The 20,999-nt window shown below is 46.4% G+C and overlaps 1 protein-coding gene across 1 annotated transcript; it reads right to left on the bottom strand.

The window, feature by feature from the left end:
* Nucleotides 1-7,176, bottom strand: P2RX2 (purinergic receptor P2X 2). The gene is made up of 12 exons (XM_027844188.1): nt 6,952-7,176; nt 5,900-6,035; nt 5,591-5,662; nt 5,111-5,186; nt 4,898-4,994; nt 4,077-4,157; nt 3,704-3,842; nt 2,249-2,379; nt 798-888; nt 630-695; nt 471-548; nt 1-231 (listed from the first exon to the last, which is right to left on the bottom strand). Exons 1-12 carry the CDS (start codon nt 7,134-7,136, stop codon nt 127-129), a joined length of 1,257 nt encoding a protein of 418 aa, XP_027699989.1. The 5' UTR covers nt 7,137-7,176; the 3' UTR covers nt 1-126.
* Between the last annotated feature and the right edge of the window lie 13,823 nt (nt 7,177-20,999).

The raw sequence follows: 20,999 nt of genomic DNA, 5'->3' as shown, positions 1-20,999 counted from the left end.
TCTAGCAGCATCAGCCCAGAGACCTTGTCTTTTGGCGGAGCTGTTGACTTCAAATGACCCTGTGGCCCCAGCCAGGGCCTCACTCTCTAAGCAGCACAAGGAAAAGGTGGAGATGGTGCTGGGGGTTCAGAGCTGGGACAAGCCTTTGGGTTCCATGGGTATGGAGTCCTGTGAAGAAGCCCGTGGGCTGGAAGGCCCTTGTCCTTCACTCGGGTCCTGGGTATCCACCATCTGCTTGGACCAGGGGCAGAGATGGAGCACAGGCTGATCCCCAAGCTAGAGATTTCTGTGTGGTAGGGATTAGGGCTCTGGGCTACTGGCCCCTCTTCTGTAAGTCATTTTCCTGGGGTCCTTCCCTGAGCCTCAGTTTGCCCATCTGTAGCAAGGGGAAGTGGAACTCTGGCTCTGGCTTGTAGAGCTGTCTGTGGGGCACTGCCCAGGGAGGGAGAGGGAAGGGGAGTGGGTTGTACCTTGTCAAACTTTCTGTGACTGTAGACCTTATTCTTGTTCATGAAGGTCAGTAAGATCCAGTCGCAGAGGAAGGAGCCCTTGAGGGTAAGAGGTAGGGGTCTGAGTAAGCATTCTGCCAGCCCCATGCCCTCCCCAGGACCCCAGGGGAACACACTTACCACACCAATGGAAGTCAGTGCTGTGGCCACATTAATGATGGTGGGAATCAGGCTAAATTTCCCAGCCTGGTGGGAAGAGACATTTTTAGGCTTCTACACTTGACAGCCACTGCTTTGAACCCTTCCCTTAGGCAGTATCATAACCCTCAAAGGCTGCTGTCTCCCTACCTGTCCATGCACAATAACATCAATTCGGATCCCATAGGCCTTGATAAGAGTACGGGAGTCTGTGCCATTGTGGTTGTAGTACTTGGCAAATCTAGAATGGAACAGGGCCGGGGGTGAAACGTGCCACCTGTACAGTTAACACTGCCACGGGACATTGGACAGTGCCTAAGAGGTCCTCATGCCTGTCCCCCCGCGTTGGGCTGAGGGTGGAAAATTGGACTCCTGGCTTCTGGTCGCTTCCCTCTCCAATCCATCCTCCACCCAGCCACCAAAACAGCGTGGCGACCCGTATTGGCCCAAGTATTGGCGAGGTCGCTCCTATGAAGGAATCTTCAGTGATCCCCTAGGGCAGGTTCCCCACCTCTGTCCTAGTGATTTTGGGGCCATATCCAGACACCCTTGCTTGACTTTTCATGCCTTTCACTGAAAGCCAGAGCCTGCCTTTGCAGGCTTATTTCAAAGTGCTCCCTTCCTTCCACTTCCACTCCTGGAATGCACTCCCTCCGCAGCTCGACCTCTTAGAATCTCTGGTTTCCTTCAAGACTTAGCTTGCCAATCAATCAACAGGCACTAATATTAAGTGCCCACTATGTGCCAGGAACCCCTTTTCATTCCAGAGCCCTCCTCTTTTAATTATTTCCTATTTATCCTGTATATAGCTTGTTTGTATATATTTGTATACATGTTGTCTCCCCAATTAGATTGCAAGCTCATTGAGGGCAGGGACTGTCTTTTGCCTCTTTTTTATCCATGGTGCTTATATAGTGCTTGGCATACAGTAGGTGCTTAATAAATGTTTATTGACTAACTGTCCTAGGTGCTCAGGATACAAACACCGAATCCAAAGATGCAGCGATCAACAACAGCAAGCATTTATTAAAAACCTACTGAGTGCCCCGCACTGTGCTGGGCCAGCGGATACAAAAAAACACTGAAGCAGACCCTGCCCTCAAGTAGCTTACATTCAACCCAAGAGCAGCTCCTGTAGCACCTTTAGGGAGCTTTCCCTGAACCCCCTCATTATTAGTGTTCTCTCCTCAAATTATGTGTATACTTATGTTCACACATCATAGCCCCACTCCTGGTAGACTGTAAGCTCCCTGAGGGAGTTTTGTTTTGTCTTGGTGTCCTTAGCATCTAGCACGGTGCCGGGGACGTGGTTGCTTGAATGCTTGTTGGGTTGGATTAGATGGACAAATGTATTGACTAAAGTTTAGGTACAAACTCTCCCCTAGCCTTCCTCTTGGGAGGTCCGTAGTCTTCTACTTGTCCCCTTTTGTCTTTGCCTAGAAGGAAGAGTCCCAGGCCTTGGGAATCCTCTCGCCTTGGCTCTTAGGCCAGCCCTAGCCTGCTGGTGTTGGTGATGAGCCCTGCCCACTGTGTACTGGCTGGGCAGGCTGGAGAGGCACTGAGTCCCAGGAGAGCCGCTCCCAGGAGCTTCCAGGGCATACCTGTAGTTGTAGCCCGAGGAAGCCTGGATGTGCTTAGGGTCAAGCCGCCGGAAGGAATATTTGGGATTGCATTTGGACTCAGACAGGTCCAGGTCACAGTTCCAGTTGATAATGACCCCAATGACTCCACCCTGCAGAGAAGAGAAGAGAAGAGGAGCTAGGATTACAAGGATATGAGAGGCATGGTGGTCCTGCCCCTTGAGTCAGAGCATTGGCTCACCCTTATTCCCTGTGTGACCCTGGACAAGTTAGATAACCTCTCTGGGCTTCAGTTTCCTTCTCTATGAAATAGAGACCTCTGAGGTCTCTTCTCTCTCTAAATCTATATTGCTATGATTGGAATGGAATGAGGGTTGCTTATAAGAAAGGAGATAGGTAGTGTCCATGACCCATTCAGACCTGAAGGTAGAAGAGGCAATATACTGAAAGAGTCAGGGCTAGGTCGGACCTTATTATATAGGTTAACCCTGAGAAAGGAAGTATCATGAAATCATAGATTTGGGATCTCAGAAGTTACTTGCCCAACCTCCTCATTTTACAGCTGAGGAAGTGAAGTGAAGTAACTTGCCCAGGGTCACGCAGGTAGTAAACTGAAGATTTGGGATTCGAACTCAGATCTTCTGACCTCAAATCCAGCGTTCTTTTCACTGCACCACACTTGGAGGGTCGGCCCATAGCTTGAGAGCCAAAGTCCCTCACCCTCATACCTTCCTCCAGCTCTCCCTCTGCCCACCTTCAAAATTTTCCATGGCTTCCTCAGCCCACATGGAAGCTGGCGGGCCAGCCATGAGCACCAGCTGTCAATAATTCAGCAGGTGTTACGTATACCCAAGTTTGCCAGACAGTTCACATTTCTCTTTCCTCTGCCTCTGGTGGCAGGTGGAGCCAACCCATATTCTGAGACAGGAGAGACTCGGTGACCCTCCCACAGGGATACGGATCCTCCTATTCCTCATTCTCCCTTCACTGGGGCTTTGACTGCGTTTGGTGCCCTTTACCAAGCTGATCAGAAATCCAGGAAAAAGCTACTGAGAAGGAGCTCTTCTCCTGGCCTCCATATTCCAGTCCTGAGCCCCCATCACTGTGCTTCATTCCCCAATTCCAACACTTCACTCCTGAGCCCCTGGTCTCATAGTGTATTGCTGAGTTTCCAGCCTCCCAGCCTTATACTTCATTCCTGAGCCTCCCAGCCTTACACTTCATTCCTGAGCCTCCATACTTCTGTTCTGTCATCCCTACCCTATATACAACACTCCTGAACTCAAGTCTCACCCTCCACTTCTGAGCCCCCAGTCTCAGATTTTGAAACTGCCACTTTTATGATGGGGTCCCCTTGGCCCCCACACTACTCCCAAGTCCCAAGTCTCATACTTTGCTCCTGAGTCCCTACTCCTCAGTTCCATCCCCTCACCCTCACCCTTCATATTCTCCTTTCTCCCTCTCCCAAGCCCCAACCTTGTATGCCAGCTCTGTGAAGTTCTCTCCTGCCTGTTCCACAATGAAGCCCAATTTAAATATGGGACAGTAGAGGTCGGTGTCAGCATTGAAGGTGCAGTGTTTCAAGTAGCCATCATCATAGTCTCTGATGTTCCCCCTGGGAGATAGAGGAGGACCATGGTGGAATTGGGACAATTCTCTCCCCTTGCTCCCAAGTGGCCCACCTCCCCTAGAAGTTGGGGTTGGGGCAGAGATATTTCTTCAGTCAGAAGAGCCCAATCTCATCTCCAAGCCAAGTATGATGACCGCCTTCCCTGTAGCTCTCCCCTTCCCCCTTACCACCTCATCCCCTGCTTTGGGCCCCATGACAAACTGCTTATTTGTCTCTTACTTGGAAAACTGGAATTTAGGGTAATGTATGCTGTTCTTGATGAGGATGGTGAACTGTGGGGCCATCTGTCCCAGGAACTCACTGAAGAGAAAGGATAGACAGATCAAGAGTGAGGGTCCCCCTCCTCATATGGAACAGAGTGCTGCATCCCTGACCAGGGAGTTGGGTTTGTGGGATCAGATTCACCTCCCCTGCCCAAAACAGCTATGTCACACACACACACACACACACACACACACACACACACACACACATCCCTAGACCAAGGCAAAGGAGAATAATTTGCTCAAGACCCCACACCGATGGCATGGCTAGAACCAAAAGCCAGGTCTTCAGATGGTGGGACTTAGAGCTGGAAAGGATCTTCCATAACATTTTGTTCAATTACCTCATTTTACAGATGAGGAAGCTGAGGCTTAGAAAAATTACTTGTCCAAGGTTTTGCAAATAGAGCTAAGATCTGGATCCAGGTCCTCTGACTTTTCATGTCAACTTTAGGAATAGCCTTGATCTGGCCAAGAGGCAGGTTGGCAGAATAGAAAGTGAACCAGGGGAGGGGACAGAGGATTTGGGTTCAAGTCCCACTTCTGACACCACTTGTGTGACATTGGGCAAGTTACTTCCATCAATTTTCTCATCTGTAAAATGAGGGGGTTGGGCTAGAAGTCCAGGGGGTCTCTTCCTGTGACTCCTGAATGTGATGGGGAGGGGCAGGGCAAGGGCCAGGGTGCTTCTGTAGGAAGCAGGCAGGCAGAGAAGGTTCCCTTCAGCCTGAGAACTTAGATCCTGGGGGACAATGATGGGTGCCGGTGTCTCTGGACCTGTTGACTGCTTCATCCTCCACAGGGCACCAGGCTGACACCTCACATGTCTTCTTGGTCCCTCGGTAATAGGGAACACAGCGGCCAGTTTTCTCTCCTAAGGAATTGGAGAGGCATGAAAACTTGGGGTGAAGGGGGTGAGGATAACTGGGTCCCTACTTTCAGAAGCAAGGGATTCTGCCTCTCAGCCATCCTGTGCTCCTATGTACTCACCATTGCCCAGCATGTCCATCTCCCCTGCTATGCAATCATCATCAGAGAAGCAGGTGGCATTGCGAATGCGGATGCTCTGGAGGACAAAAGGAAGGGTAAACCAGCTGAGCCCCAGCCACTGACTTCTAAATCCCTTTAACCATCCCCTCCTGGCTACACTTGTGTAAAGCTAGTGCTAGAAGAGACCATCTCCTAGGCCATCATTTCACACCTTACTTTATGTATTAGAAAAGCTCAGAGAGGAAGGAAAGGTTTTGCCCAAGGTCATACAGTTACTAAGCAGGAGGGATTTATACCCAGGTCTCCTGATTCCAAATCTTCCCCCCTCTAAACAAGACAAGGGCCCCTATGGATCCCTCATGATGCCTTCTATCCCTTTTTCCCCACCTCCACCTTCTTTAGTCCCTCCCTTCCAGTTACTGCCTAATTTCCAACCACCACCCCACCTATATCGAAAGATTGGCGCAATAGAAAACTCACCTCTGGGCAGGCTCCTAGGGTCTGGAAAGGAGTTATTTCTGCCCGAGTGATGATGCTAAACACACTGCCCCCCTAATCTCCAAAGAGGAGAAGAAAAAGTCATGGGGTGGGGTAGGATGGGGGGGGGACTGGCAATAGGAGCCCTTCCCTCCATTTAGACCCATCTCTCTTAGGCAGGACAGGACAGGACAGAGGAAGCTGAGTTGATTGGTAGGGGCCAAGGGACAGGACAGCCATTATTTTCAACCCTGAGGAATTATACCATATCACTGGGAAGAGGGGGTGTCTGTGGTTCAGAGAGGTCCTCACCTCAGGGGGTTTCACATACTCTTCTACATCCCATACTTTCTTCTGGGACTTGGTGATGCCCTTGACCTTCGTGATGACAGAGCTCTCAGGCCCAGTCTCACTGTCCTGGTAGCCTTTCTGAATGATGAATACATACCTATCAAGTAGAGAGAGCACCCAGGACGGCTTAGGGCTCCCTCAGGGGCACCTGGGGCTGCCCTTTGGTCTGCTCTCCAGGGGGAATGCCTTCCCCCATCCAGAGCCCTCCTTTGGGAGTCCCCTAGGGGGAAACTGGCTCAATAAAGGACTTTTCCCTAGGGCTGCCCCATTACCACTCTGGAATCATTTCTCTCATTTTTGTTACTCTAAAAGGGGGGAAATTGGGTCTGGCCAGCTTCCTGAGCCCTTCTTTCCCAACAGCCTCTAGCATCCTTCACAATCAACTCTGCTCCATCTCTGTTTTCCACCCTGCTCTTTCCTACCCTATCCTACCCTATCACTCCCCCTCATCTTCTAGGTCTGTCTCCTTCCTCTCTCAGCTATGCCTTCTACTGCCTTCTGACCCTCCTCCTCCTTCTGCCTCCTCCTGGCCCCCAAGTCTATTCTTTCCCGCTGCCTTCCAGATCCCTACCCTTTCTTGTCCCTCAGGTCTATCCCCTTCTGGCTCCCCTTCCTCTGTCCCTTCCTGCCCCACCCCAAATCAGTCCCACATCTGCCCCTTCTCCTTGTGTCCCTTTTTGCCCCCCCCCCCATTGCTCCCCCAGGTCCTTCCCTTCTTGTCCCGCCCCATGTCTATCTTCTCCAGCAAACAGCTGCCCCGTTGTCCCATTTGTCCTCTCCCTGCTGCCCTCAGGTGTATCCTCTCCTGCCCTCCCCCAGGTCTGTCCCTTCCTGCCCCCCCCAGTTCTGTCCCTTCGTGCTCCCCCTGGGTCCTCCTTTTCCTGCTCCCCATGTCTTTCTTCTCCTGCACCCCTAGCCCGTCAAGCTTCTTTTGCCCCTCCAGATCCGTCCCCTCCAGCCCCCTCCTATCTGTTCCTCCTTCCCTTTGCCCTTCCCCCAGGGCCGAACCGCACCAGACAAAGTAGAGAAGGATGAGTAGCTGCACTGTGCGGTAGATGAAGCCCAAGTTTCTGTTCTTCACCACGATCACCTTGGGCGTCTCGTAGTCCCAGAAACCCCAGAAGACATTCCAACAGGTCTTGGCCTTGTGCCGGGCCGAACGCTCCTTCTCAGGGGCTGCTGGTTCAGAGGTATCCATGAGGAAGTGGGGTTCTGGGACCCCGGTCCCCTGCTCCCCCTCTGCCGGATCCGGAGCACAGGAGACACCCTCCAGTCCCTGGGCCCCTTGAGCCGTCTGTGGCATGGGCCGCTCGCTGCCTGCCAAGCCGCCTCTGCGCTTCCCAGCACACTGACCGGTCCCTCCGGTCCCAAAGTGCCCCGGCCACCCCTTCGGGGCGGTGATGGGGGAGCGGAGATGCCCGCGACAGCCACGCCCCCTCCCGGTCAGCCACCGCCCCTACACCCCCCTCCAGGTCTCCTCCCTCGTCCGTCCCCGCCTCTCACCCCTGGCCCCACTCCTCAGCAGGCAGCTGGGAGTTGGGGGATTTACGAGGTTGGATACCTCCCTGACCGGCCAGCTTCCCCGCTGCTCTGCCTCTCCCAAGGACGACGCATACCGTGTTAAGTAAAGCAGGTAAGGCGCCTTTGGCATCGGGGGAGACTGGAGGATGGGGGCTTGTGCCCAGGGATCATTCTCTCTCCCCCTCTACTCTTTAGGTGCCTAGGATTGAGACCATCCTGTGTTCCCTGAAACCCTCTGGAAGCGTTTTGCGGAGACCTTTGGAGGGCTGGCCCTAGGAGAGGGGATCCCAAGAGAAGGCATCTGTGCCCGTTCTGGCCACGGGAAAACACCCCACCGCCACGGCTATGGCAGGTCAGAGACGGGAACCTTCTTCCATTCCCCTGCGGGTCCCCAGGGAGACCTGAGTGAGATGTATTCGGGAATAAGGCGTGGGGCGTTCCGTGATGGTGGGAATGGGAAACACAAGCCATCCTGGAGAACAAACCGTTCACTGGCTAGCTCCCACCTAGCTCTCTCCAGGCCCTGCATCTGAGAGTGGCAGACACTGCTGGCTTGAGTCGTGAGGGCAGGGGGTGACACACAGTCGGAAGAGTTCCCCCCTTAGCCTTCTTGGAATTCTCTGCTCTAGAGTTTAAAGTGGGGAAAGAAAAATCCCGCAGAGTTGCATCCCCACTCCCCACGCTTCTTCCACCCTGGGTTTTGGAGAGCAGGGCACAGAGAAGGGGAACTAAGGAAGAGAGCAGAAAGAAAAGCTGGCGAGAAGAGGAAGGTGGGGCATGAAGAGGGCCGCAGAAGACCTCGGAAGGCAGTGCTCTGGGACGGAAAGAGTATTGGATTTGGAGGCAGGCAGGCTGAGGCAGAACCCCAACCATGCCTCCTGCTCCCTGTGTGAGTCCGAGCAAATTATTCTCTGTGCCTCAGTTTCCTCTTCTATAGAAAGAGGGTGTTGTGTTTGATAACCTCTGAGGTCCCTTTCAGCTACAAGTCTATGATCCTAGTATCTCTTGCTGTTCAGGGTTCTAGTACATGCCTCTGTTTGCTTGTCTGTAAAATAGACAAGATCGGCATTACCTAGTTTTATAGGGCCATTGTGGGGATAAGCTGTTATCCCCAAAACATAGTTACACGATTTTCCCAGCATTAGTAAAATACCTAGTATATGTAAGATTGCTGGGGATATGACCCCTGCCCTCATGGAGCTTCCAGTCTACTGAAACATAACTATGGTCATTTATTATTTTGGCCATCATCCTATTATCAAGAAGGCAGGCAAGCATTTATGAAGCACCTATTGTATTCCAGGAACCTACTAGGTGCTAGGGTGTTAAGGCAAAAATGAAATGATTCCTGCTCTCAGGGAGCTTACTTTTTATTGCAGAAGACAGCATGTACATATGTAGGTGTATACAAAATAGACATAAAGTAATTTTGGCAGGGAGACACCAGAAGGTGGGGGGGTCTAGAAAATCTTCATGTAGAAGGTGGTAATTGAGCTTAGAAAGAAACTAGGGATTCAAGGAAATGAGTGGGAGGAATGAGGGAACAGGCTGTACAAAGACATGGAGATGGGATAAAGAGTATCAAAGCCTCTAATGTCCTGGTCTGGTCCGTTTAACAAAATAGGCCATCCCACAGAATACCTACTTTCCATTGGAAGACAAGGATGATAAAATACTTTCAATCCCTGTGGCAGATTTCATGAAATTCCCAAGGCAATGGAGAGCTAGAAGAGAGACTTTCTTTCCTTTTTTTAAAATTCTTTTTCTTTCCCTACCTTTTGCCACTTTCTACCCTTTCTCAAACCATCTCTTTCTCTCTTTCAGTTTCCCTTTCTCTCCCCTTTCTTTTTTTCTTCTTTTCTCCCTGATACTCCCCTCTCTGCTTCTCCCTTTTGGTCTCTCTTGCTTTAAAAAAATTAAACATTTTATTTAAAACCTTTCGTACCATTGTACAAACAACTAAATTTGCCTTGGTATCTATTTATGTTCAAATCATTAAAAAAATTTTTTTATTTTAACTTAGCCAAAATGAGTATTTTAAAATGATTTAATTTATCTGATGAAGTAAAACCACTGGATTATTTGGTTCATCAGTTTTGTGGATTCAGAATGACAAAATTTTATTCATTCAAATTCAAAGTTCAGGGTTTTTCTTTGGTTTTTAGAAAAAAAAATATACTCTCTCAAACCCCATTCATTCCTTGACTTCTTGCAATATGGCTTCTACTCCCATCCTTTCCATTAAAATGCTTTATCCTAAATCGCTCATGACTCAAGAATCCTCACATATTAACTTCTTTAAACCTTTCCCTTCCCTTCCATGGCATTTCATTCACCCAGTTCTCTTTCTATCTCTCTGATGGCTCATTATCTGTCTATACTGGCTTCAGTCCTCCTGTTAACAAAAAATAGACATTTTCCAAGAGGGAAGAAAGAAATCTTTTCTTCAGTATCTTTCTTTCCCTCCAGGGTTTTTTTTTTAATTTTTTATTAATTTATTTATTTTTAGTTTTCAACATTCACTTCCACAAGATTTTGAATTCCAATTTTTCTCCCCATCTCTCCTCTCCCCCACCCCAAGATGGGGAGCATTCTGAATACCCCATCCCCCAATCTGCCCTCCCTTTTATCACCTCCCCCTTCCTCTTATCCCCTTCCCCTTCTATTTTCCTATAGGGCAGGATAGATTTCTATATCCTGTTGCCTATATATCTTATTTTTCAGTTGCATGTAACATTCGTTTTTAAAACTATGAGTTCCAACTTCTCTCCCTTCCTCCCTCCCTTATTGAGAGGGCAAGCAATTGGATATATTGTAGTCATGCAAAACACTTCCAAATAGTCCTGTTGTGAACAACTGTCAAATCAATCATTTTCAATGCATGAAGTGTCATGACACAATTTCTGTGCCTCCTTCTAGTCCCCATCAGAATTCTTCATTCTCATTTGCTTTTCTGTTGTTTATAATTCACCCTTCCTCCATTCCTCTGGTTTTGCTTTTTCACGTTTTGCATTATTTCATAAAGGTCTCTCCAGATCTCTTGGATTTCCTCAGACTTGCAAGTCTTGATTGAATTATAACCTCTCTCTCCTCTCTCTCTTTACCCCTCCCCCCCACTTCTTTCCCTCCTCTCCAGATCTCTCTCCCTTTCCTTTCCTCCCTCCTCCCTTTTCTTCCTTCCTCCCTATCAACAAGTCTTTATTAAGGAGGTGTCAGGAACTGTTCTAGGCACTGGAGAAGCAAGGACAAAGAATGAAACAATCCATACTTGTAAAATGAGCTTCCATTCTATCCCTCTTCCTTTCCCTTTCCCTTTCCCTTTCCCTTCCCCCCTTCTCTCCTCCCTTTTTCTTCATGTCTCTTTCCTTCTTCTTTCTTTCTCTCCCTCTTTGTTCTCCCCTTTTGGGTTCTATTATATCTGTGTCATTCCTATTACTACAACTGCCTTAAAACAAACAAACAAAAGCTTAAATCCTCATTAATAGCTTGGAACTCTAGGAAATCTCTTCTGAGAGATTTGAATGATATAGCTCCATCCCTGCTCTGCTCCTGCCAGACAACCTTGATCACTGCAGGGACCTCTGAACCCTCCCAATAAGCCAGCTCCCCTCTCACTCTCCAAAGGGTACTGCTTGAGAAAGTCACAGTTGCTCAACCGTGAGGCAGAGAGGGAGGGTGATCATTCTGTGCCCCTGAGTACAGTTTCCCCCAGAGAGTTTTCTGTCTGATTAAAGAAGCCAAAATGATCCTGTGGGTCCTAGGAGAAATTCTGCCCCAATGACTGGTATGGAGGATTTTCAAAGTCTGGTGTGGTTCTTGTGAGAATCAGACTGGGGCTTTGTCCACAGTGACAGATGAGAGGGAGACAGAGAGTGAAAAGGAATGATAGTGATGGAGAGGGGAGAGGAAGGGTGGGATGGAAAGGGAAAGAAGGGAAGGGGGAAAGAGAGGGAGGGGAAGGAAGAGAGAGACATTTGGATGCTTGACCATCTTTGGCCCATAATTCCTAGTGATTCACAGGTAGTCAAGATTATGGGAATGGGCCACCCTGTCTGGCTAGGTGACACAACTTGGAGGTCTCACCAGAGTCTGTGACATGAATGTGCCAGAATACACTCACATCATTGTGTAGTGAGGTTCCAAATGAAGAGGCAAGTTAAAAACTGCTGTTGGTTGGATTCTGACTTTACAATAAGGGATGACAAAGAATTATGGTTCCAAAATTTTTGTTTAAGTAGGAAACCTGTAGTTCCAAAGCCCCCATTCATTTCTGGACCTCCTTTAGTTGTAACCCTTCACATTCATAAGACTGGAATAATCAACATAATATGACTGTGGCCATATAGTTTATTAGACATAGTGAAAAAGCAAGGAAAACTTAGTGCTCCCTACATAGAACCCTATGCCCGGTCATCTCCTGTAACTCCTCCTGACTACCCTTCCTGCTCCTGGGAGGCTAGGAAAAAGTCCTGAAGTATTTACAGATCATTGAGAGGGAGGAAAAAGGAAGGATGCATGCCTGTGTGCGTACATGTGTGTGTGTGTGTGTGTGTGTGTGTGTGTGTGTGTGTGTGTGACCCCAGGTCTGGATTTCTGAATTTAAACAGAAATATGGAGTGAGGTTGGTGTTTCTACTTTTGGTACATCATTCCATGGGGATTCAAGTTAACTGATTGTATCTGGCACTCAGGGCCTTCTCTCATTCTGGTCCCTGTTTCTGCTTCTAGTCAGGTCACTTTTGAAGGACTGGCACTGATTCAGTCACAACAGATAAAAACTTGGGCCAAGGCCTTCGGTGGTGCCCAGTCTGATGTAAGCTCTCCTGATGCCTGTCCCATTCATTGCAAGTAGGGGTTGTGGGACCTGTTGATGCAGGAGTCTGATTCTCAAAAGTCCACTGCTCTCCAATTTGGAACTATGCCCAAAGAGCTATAAAACTGTGCATACCCTTTGATCACTGTTAAGTCTGTGCCCCAAAAAGATAAAAAGGGGAGAAGGACTTATTTGTACAAAAAATATTTATAGCAGCTCTTTTTGTGGTGGCTAAAAATTGGAAATTGAGGAGATGCCCATCAATTGGGAAATGGCTCAACAAATCGTGGTATATGATTATAATAGAATATTATTGTGCTATGAGAAATGATAAGTAGGATAATTTCAGAAAAACCTGGAAAGATTGATACAAAGTGAAGTGAATAGAACCAGGAGGACATTATATACAGTAACAGCAACATTGTATGATGAAGAATTGTGAGTGGCTTAGCTATTCTCAGCAATACAATGATCCAAGACTGTCCTATCCACCTCCAGAGAAAGAACTGATGTCTGAATATAGACTGAAGCATACTGTTCTCTCTCTCTCTCTCTCTCTCTCTCTCTCTCTCTCTTTCTCCTTCCTTCCTTCTTCTTTCCCTTCTTCCTTTATTCTTTCTTTTTCTTTCTTTCTTCTTCTTTTTTTCTTTCTTCATCTTCTTGCACAAAGTGACTCATATAGAAATGTTTTACATGATTGCCCATGTAAAACCTGTATCATATTGCTTACCATCTCAGGGAGGGAGGAGGGAAGGGAGGGAGGGATAGAATTTGGAACTCAAAACTTTTAAAAAATGGATGATAAAAACTGTTTTTACATGTAATTGGGGGAAAATAAAATATTACTTAAAAAAAATTCCACTGCTCTTGCCCAAACAATGGGCAGAGAACTCCAGTTTGGCTATAGTTGTGCTCTGGTCTATGTACACTAAGTGGGCAGACTTGAAGTCTTTATCAAGGACCAGGAAAAGCAAGGGAGAAAACCCTTTCGGGGTGCCAGGATCCAGATGTCCTTCCCCTCCTGCATCTTCTTCTTGTAGGCATCTTCTTGCCTACTGTAAGAGCATGATCCCTAGGAACTGCACAAAGGGGTTAAGGCATGCCAGGCATCAGCAATCCCCTCCCAGTCCTCTCTCTGTGTGTCCCTAGATGATCATCTCCCTCCCCATCCCCACCCAGCCCCAAAGTGAACAATACTCCAGAAAAGATAAGAGAGCATGGTACAAGTTGGAGCATATCATAGGTGCAGGTTACACCTACACAAATCCAGCTTTCTCAAGAAATAACTCCTTCTGGCTCACACATATCTCTCTCTTTCCTCCTCTAAAGGTGGTCAATTCTCTCTTGCTCCCTGTAGTGACCATATACACTTATGTCAGATGGTCCATGTCTCTCAACTGGTGCATACACCTCTCATGCCAGCAGGAACCAGAGCAAAGGTTTCAGGTCCTTGCTTCTGATCTGCTTATTCACATGCATGCCAATCTCCTCCAAACTACTCATACCTGTTGGCAACTACTTACAAAGCATGACATTAAAGGGTCTGGGAAGAGCACCTGTTCAAAATATCTTCCCCGTCCATCTACTCAGAGAAGTTCCTTTTTTCAGAGGACAAAGCCTTTCATGGCAATTAGATGGTGTGGTATATAGAGTACTGGATTGGATGTCCTGGAAGACCTTATATCCTGGGCAAGTCACTGAAATTTCCTTTGGTCTCATTTTCTTCATCTGTAAATGGGGATAATAGTAGCACCTACATCCCAGGGTTGTTGTGAGGACCAAATGAGATAACTTACGGAAAGTGCTTTGTAAACCTTAAAGCCTGATATGAATGCCAGCTATTATGAAGGAGTTAGACCTAAGACGCAAAACTCAAAGGCTCTGAGATCAATGCCCATTGATTGGTGAACAGCTAAACAAATTGTGGTACATGAATGTAATAGAATATTATTGAACTGTAAGAAATGGTAGGTACAAAGACTACAAAGAAGTGTGGGAGGACTTATAGGAACTCATGCAGGGCAAGATAAGCAGAACCAGGAAAACAGTACACACCACAACTACAGCAAAGTTCATGGAAAGAACGTCAGAAACAAAAGAAAAGGAGCAGCTAGGTGGTGCAGTGGTTAGAACACCGACCCTGAAGTCAGGAGTACCTGAGTTCAAATCCAGCCTCAGACCAAACACTTGACACTTACTAGCTGTGTGACCCTGGGCAAGTCACTTAACCTCAATTGCCTAAAAACAAACAAACAAACAAACAAAAAGAAACAGAAGAAAAGAGATTGAACAATTCTAATGGCCACCCAGTTTGGCCTCAAGAAAGAGACTAAAGAATCTTGTTTACTTCACTTTTCCTCTTCTCTCCTCTCCTTTCCTCCCTCCTTCCCTCCCTCCCTCCCTCCCTTCTTTCCTTCTTCCTTCCTTCCTTCCTTCCTTCCTTCCTTCCTTCTTTCCTTTCTTCCTTCTCTCCTTTCCTCCTTCTTCAAATTGGCTTTTTCTTACTCCAGATTTTTCTCCATTTCTGTATTTTTGTTTCCTAAATTTATTCATTTCATGTCTTTGAAGAAATTCTTTGTTGTAGATTCACATTTTTCTTATCTCCTAACTGAGTTTTCAAATTCTGTGTTGGGAAATCTAGGTTCTGACCTATATTCACCCCTAATTCCTTGCTTTTGTTATTGTTGTTCGTTGTTCAATCATTTCCAGTCATATCCGACTCTTTGTGACCCCATTTGGGGTTTTCTTGGCAAAGATACTGGAGTGGTTTGCCATTTCCTTCACCTGCTCATTTTACAGATGAGGACCTGAGGCAAACAGGGTTAAGTGACTTGCCCAGGGTCACCCAGCTAGTAAGTATCTGAGGCCAGATTTGATTTCAGGAATATGAGACTTTCTCACTCCAGGCCCAGCACTATGCACTGTGTCACCCAGCTGCCCTAATTTCTTATTTTATTGATTTCATCTCTCCTTTAAACAATTCTAGGGTTCCTTGTTGTTGTTCCATATTCTCTCTCTTTGGAGAGCCCCTAGGATTCTGTGTATTATCAGGTATTGGCTTGCTTTCCTTTGTCTTATAGTATTTATTAAGAAAGCTTGATAATCTTTTTTGAAAATTCACTACTTATCTGTGCTTCTGGTTTTAGATTCTTCTCTGTTGCTTTATTTACTTGTGCTCTGGGCTTTTATTGAGCACTTTTCCCTCGACATTTTTGGTGTTTTAGCTTGAATTTTTTTTTCATATCTCGTGTTACTCACTTTCTGGCTTCTCTGCCATTACTGGTGGGAACACTGCCAATGCTGGCCTGCCAGACTGCCTCAACCTTTTTGCTGAAGGATATAGTGTTCCCTGGCCCTGTCCATGCCTTCAGTGCTGTGGTGGAATGGGGAAAGGAATAACTCCAACAAGGTTTCAGTCTCTTTTCCTTCAGACCTGACACAGCTATGGATGTATACTGGCTCCCTGCCCCAATTCCTCTCTTGATCCCCCTCCTTTTCTTCCTGCCATCTAAATAAGCATCTGTTGCCTTTTGTGGGGTAGAAGAAAGGGAAAAAGAATAAACTGGGCACAGCCTCTGAAACCTTTGGCATCTCTAACCTAGGACTGAGCTTCTATCAGAAGACAGCACATTTTGAACCTGTCCCCTCTTGCTACATTTGACTGGGCAGGGGTTCCAGGGACAGGGGTTCCAGTAGAGTCTTTGAATCAGAAACAAGAGGAGGGGATCCTAAAATGGGTCCTAGGTGTAAGGCTGAGATTAGCTTGTGTCCCATTGGCTGGAGGCTGGTTGGGGAGAGGTGTGCTGAATGAGTGTTTTGAGGATCTGAGTTTTCCACTGCTATTTCATAAGTATTTTATCTTCTTGGCATCTTCTCTTTTTTGTCTTGTAGATTCAGCTGTGCAATGTGGTACATAACTCTTCTCTTCCTCCTCCTCCTCCTCTCTGTTTAGAGAGTTTAAAGTATCAGGAAAAGGGGACTAATCCTTCAACTTGTAGGTCACATGATTTGGAAGTCTATCTTGATTTTTTTTTTAGAAAGGTTGGAAACAGGCATTACATTTAAAAAGTATTTTCTCTTTAATAGAAAATTCAAGGGCAGCTAGATGGCACAGTGGATAGAGCACCGGCCCTGAAGTCAGGAGGACCTGAGTTCAAATCCGGCATCAGACCAAACACTTGACACATACTAGCTATGTGACCTTGGGCAAGTCACTTAACCCTGATTTCCTCACTTAAAAAAAAAAAAGAAAAGAAAATTCAGCTTTGAAGATTCTTCTCCAGCAAGTTTATTGACTATGCATTTGCTAAAGTTATGCAGGGTTCTATAACAGATGAAACTATGGAGGTAACTATTCAACGCCTTTTCATGAGTGTAGGTACCAATCAAACATTTGTTATTAGTTACTCACTATGTACCGGGTGCTATCCTAGACACTGTGGATACTGTGGCAAGAATGAAACAGTCCTTGCCCTTGAAGACATTATAATCTAGCTAGAGGAAACAATGTGTGAACGTAGAGGAAGGGTTGATTGACGAACTCCTGGTGAACCGAATTTCTTTTAGCCCAACTGATAAAATTATAGGATATAAAGGGAAGGACACAGATAGATACTATGAAGTGTGAAGGCTTTAGAGGAAATAGGAAGAAATGTTCATGTTTTTAAGGAAGGAAGAAGTTCCTTTATCCAGCTTGATGGAATTATAGAGCAGCTAGCTAGTCACTGGATGACCCTTAAAAAGTGTTCTCTCTGGCAGTACAAAAAACAGTCAGTTACAAGGGATGAACCCAGCTCTTGAGAAGGAATTGATTTTTACCTTCTGCCTTGTACCTCTTCTACACCTAGTAAATGGGGAAAGGATTTTTTTTTCTCCTCCCCACTCCATTGGTAATGACACCTAGCAGTGGAGCGACTCATGCAGATTCTCACAGTCATTTGGTGGGTCAAAAAACATTTATTAAACACCTACCATGTGCCTGACGCTGTCCTAAGCTCCTGCCCTCAAGTTGCTTATAATCTAATGGAGGAATGACAACATGCAAAAGAAAGGTAAAAAGAGAAGGAGGGGGAAAGTATCTGGAGTGGGGGCATAATGGCAAAGTTGAAAGCAGTATAGCTGGGTGGGAAATAAAGAGATGGCTGGCTTTAGAATTCCATTTTTAGAGTTGAGAGAAAACTGAGCCCAGCCCTGAGGAGTCTAGTTGAGTTTTTTTTGGGGGGGGGCAATTGGGGTTAAATGACTTGCCCAGGGTCACACAGCTAGTAAGTGTCAAGTGTTTGGTCTGAGGCCAAATCTGAACTCAGGTCCTCCTGACTTCAGGGCCGGTGCACTATCCACTGCGCCACCTAGCCACCCCACTAGTTGAGTTTTGAAGAGGAGAAAAACAGTACAAAGTAACCCAGCTGAGTGACCTGCCCAGTAGAGATATCAGCATCCAAGGGAGCTCCTTGAGAACATCGAGAAGAGAAAGCACCTCAGGTCCTTGCGGTGCTAGGGAAATGGGTTGTCTCAATCACATGTGTTGTGTGTGTGTGTGTGTGTGTGTGTGTAATGTGTGTGTGCCTTTCTACTAAAGTACTCTAACGTTGTCCATTTTTCATACTGACACTGTATGTATTTGTGGGAAAGTGTGTCCCAAGTTTATGGGGATGGATATTTTGTAGCTACTGTTCTTGTGATACCATCTCAACAAATGCCTTTGCTTTGAGCTAATTGTGTCTTCTGGCAGACTATTAAAGGTAAACACATCAGTGGGAGTTTATGAGCTCTTGTTTCAAGACTGCAACGCCACATCTTTGGGAGGGTTGTTCCCTGGGGAACTCCAGAAGGAGTACTGCAAAGGCTGCACCAAGTTTGCTTCGGTACAAGGCGTAGGCAGTGGATGAGTCACTCCCCTTCCTCTGCTGGGCTGGATCCTTGAGGGATGTGATGTCTTGGCTGATGGATCAGTCTGTTGCCAGGTCGCACAGGTCATTTGGCTGCTATGGCTCCTTCTGGGGTCTGGCTGCAGCTGCTGCTGGCTCTGGTTACTGCTTGGATGTCTCATGGCTTTGATGGTTCTTCCAGTTTTATTGGTTGCCTAGGTAGTTCCCTCCCAGAATGCTTGCTTGCTGAAGATTAGGAAGGGAAGCAGGTATCACATGAACCTCACCCTTATCTGAAACAGACAAAGGAGAATTGAACATATTCTTGTGTGTGCGCCTGCATGTGTGTGTGTGTGTTTGTACAGTCTGGAACAGTAATACATTAAACTCAACAAAGAAAAAAAAGTGAGGATAATAGGGAAAGGAAACAGATTTCAGAGGAAGGATGGAGTTGGGGAGGGAATGGTCAGAAGCAAAACAAATTTCAACTGGATGGTAAAGAGAGGATTCAAATATAAGGAAGTGTAAGAACCAGTGAATGGGGCCAGAGAGGGAGGTAGGAGGGACAGTGGAGTGGAAGCAGATGGCTTTAATTACAGATCACTAGCTTTGATCACATTCCTTCTTCTTTGTGAAGGGGAGGTCACAGAGAGGAAGAAGTCTGAGGACACGAAGGAGGAAAGTACCCAATTAACAATCCTAACTGTGACTGTGAATGAGATGAACTCATCTATAAAATGGGTGTATGGAAAGGAGTGGGTAAGGGGCAACGATGCCGGCGTCTTTAGACAAGATGGTCACCAACAAGAGAGGAACCAGCCCAAACCTTCCCATTTTACTAACAGACAGTCTCAGGAGTGGTTGGTTGAACTGTCTGTGCAGAGGCAAAATGTGAGATGCCTCATTAGTAGCCTTGCTTTACATTCTGATGAGGTTGAGACATTAGCCATCAGGTAGATTATAATAGTAGTTGTAAGTTAAGTTTCTGAATCCAACAGGCCCTCCAACATTGACTATTCCATGGGTGACATTTTGGTGTTGTTCAGTTGTTTCAATTGTGTCTGACTCTTTGTGACTATTTAGGATTTTCTTTTTTTGGGGGGGGGGAGAAGTGTGAGGCAATTGGGGTTAAGTGACTTGCCCAGAGGTTCACACAGCTAGTGAATATCATGTGTCTGAGGCTGGATTTGAACTCAGGTCCTCCTGACTCCAGGGCCAGTGCTCTATCCACTGCATCACCTAGCTGCCCTCTATTTGGGGTTTTCTCGGCAAAAATAATGAAGTGGTTTGCCATTTCCTTCTTCAGTTCATTTTACAGATGAAGAAACTGAGGCAAACTTGCCCAGAGTCACCCAGCTAGTAAGTGTCTGAGGTCAGATTTGAGCTCAGGTTTTCCTGACTTCAGGCCTGGTGCCCTATGCACTATGATGCCACCTAACTGGCATTTCAAATGCTCTTAATTTCAGAATCTGACTCCTCCAACAGCGTCTGTAACTTTCCAAACTGAGTTGGCATTTGTTGTTGCTGTTTAAAGCAACAAGCATGTGACTTTGGAGCATCCCTATGCAACTAGACTTTTTAGCCAAGAGAAAGAACTTTATAAATAAAAACATTAGGATTTCTTTTTCTGCCTTCTTTTGGATTCTGGGCATCCTGGACCATGGACACAGCTGAAGTTGCTTGCTTTCTACTTGGCACATAATTTTGGTTTTAGAGAGGTCTGAGAGGTTATGGAAATCAGAGAAAATGTCTAGTGGTCTGTCTTGTTGCTCATATGGCCCAGAAGGCTCTGGAAAGCAACAAAAAAAATTAAGAAAGAAACATTGCCATGTCCTAGAATCTGCCTCCACCTTACCCTCCAAGTTGAGAGAATGCTTTGTGACTTGTTTTCATCCTGAGTCCCTCTGTGTGTGCACACATTTGCTTTGGATGAGCAGTAGTGAACAAAGGTGGTGGGTAGAGATTTACAGAACCTGAAATAGAGGAATAATTCAGCTCACTTCAATTCATTCAATCCCCCCACAACAACCAAAGTAATATTCCTAATGGATCATTCTGATCATGTCATTTTCCTGCTTAAAAAGTTCCAGTGGCTTCCTCATGCCTCTAGGATAAACTAGGACCTCTTCTTGGTATTTGAAGCCCCTCATAGACTGGCTCCAGTCTACTCTTTCGAGCAGATTACATATTATTCTCCTTCATGCACTCTATGCACTAGCCAAAGTGGTCTACCCTCTGGTCTTCATACACTCCACTCTCTCTCCCATCACCAAGTCTTTGCGCGCTGTCTTCCATGACCAGAACATCCTCTCTCTTCCCATCTGGCTCTTAGAGTCTCTGGCTTCCTTCAAAGCTCAGCTCAAGTGGCCCCAGTTTTTAAGCCTGCCTTCTCACCTCCTGATTTTCTTTCCATGTTATTTATATTGACTTCTTTGTTTACAGGATTCCCCTCTTCCCCCATAGAATGTAAATTTGTGGAGGGCAGGGGATATTTCATTTTGGGATTTTGTGTCTGCAGGACCTAGCACAGAACTTGGCACTTAAATGCTTATTGTTGTTATTTAGTGTCTATCATGTGCCAGGCACTGTAGACACAAAGACAAAAAAAAGTCTCTGTCCTCAGGGAGCTTACATTCTCAGCCCAGAAAACAAAAGTAAGAAAATGAGGCCAGATGAGAAGATGGTGACCACCAGGAACTGGTTTAATCAAAGACACAGCAAATGATCCAGAATGGAGGAAAGTTATGTCCTGAAAGCTCTGAGGACTTGGAAGGAATTTCGTGGGAGATAACCAAAGCATGGGAAAGGATTTTAGGAAATGAAAGGGAATTTTTATATAAATTTGAAAAACAAACTTATCC

The sequence above is a fragment of the Vombatus ursinus genome, unplaced genomic scaffold (assembly GCF_900497805.2).
Source record: "Vombatus ursinus unplaced genomic scaffold, bare-nosed wombat genome assembly UNPS02014935.1, whole genome shotgun sequence".
Classification (NCBI taxonomy): domain Eukaryota; kingdom Metazoa; phylum Chordata; class Mammalia; order Diprotodontia; family Vombatidae; genus Vombatus; species Vombatus ursinus.
Note: the sequence above shows the minus strand (reverse complement) of the source record. Positions and strands in the feature narration are given on the sequence as shown.

What these genes read in the sequence shown, in the direction of transcription:
- P2RX2 (XM_027844188.1), bottom strand. Translation starts at nt 7,136, where the DNA reads ATGGATACCTCTGAACCAGCAGCCCCTGAGAAGGAGCGTTCGGCCCGG. An exon ending in AGTATGTGAAACCCCCTGAG is followed by an intron (nt 5,663 to 5,899) that starts GTGAGGACCTCT and finishes TTTGGAGATTAG; the next exon opens with GGGGGCAGTGTGTTTAGCAT. An exon ending in CCCTAGGAGCCTGCCCAGAG is followed by an intron (nt 5,187 to 5,590) that starts GTGAGTTTTCTA and finishes TTTGTCCTCCAG; the next exon opens with AGCATCCGCATTCGCAATGC.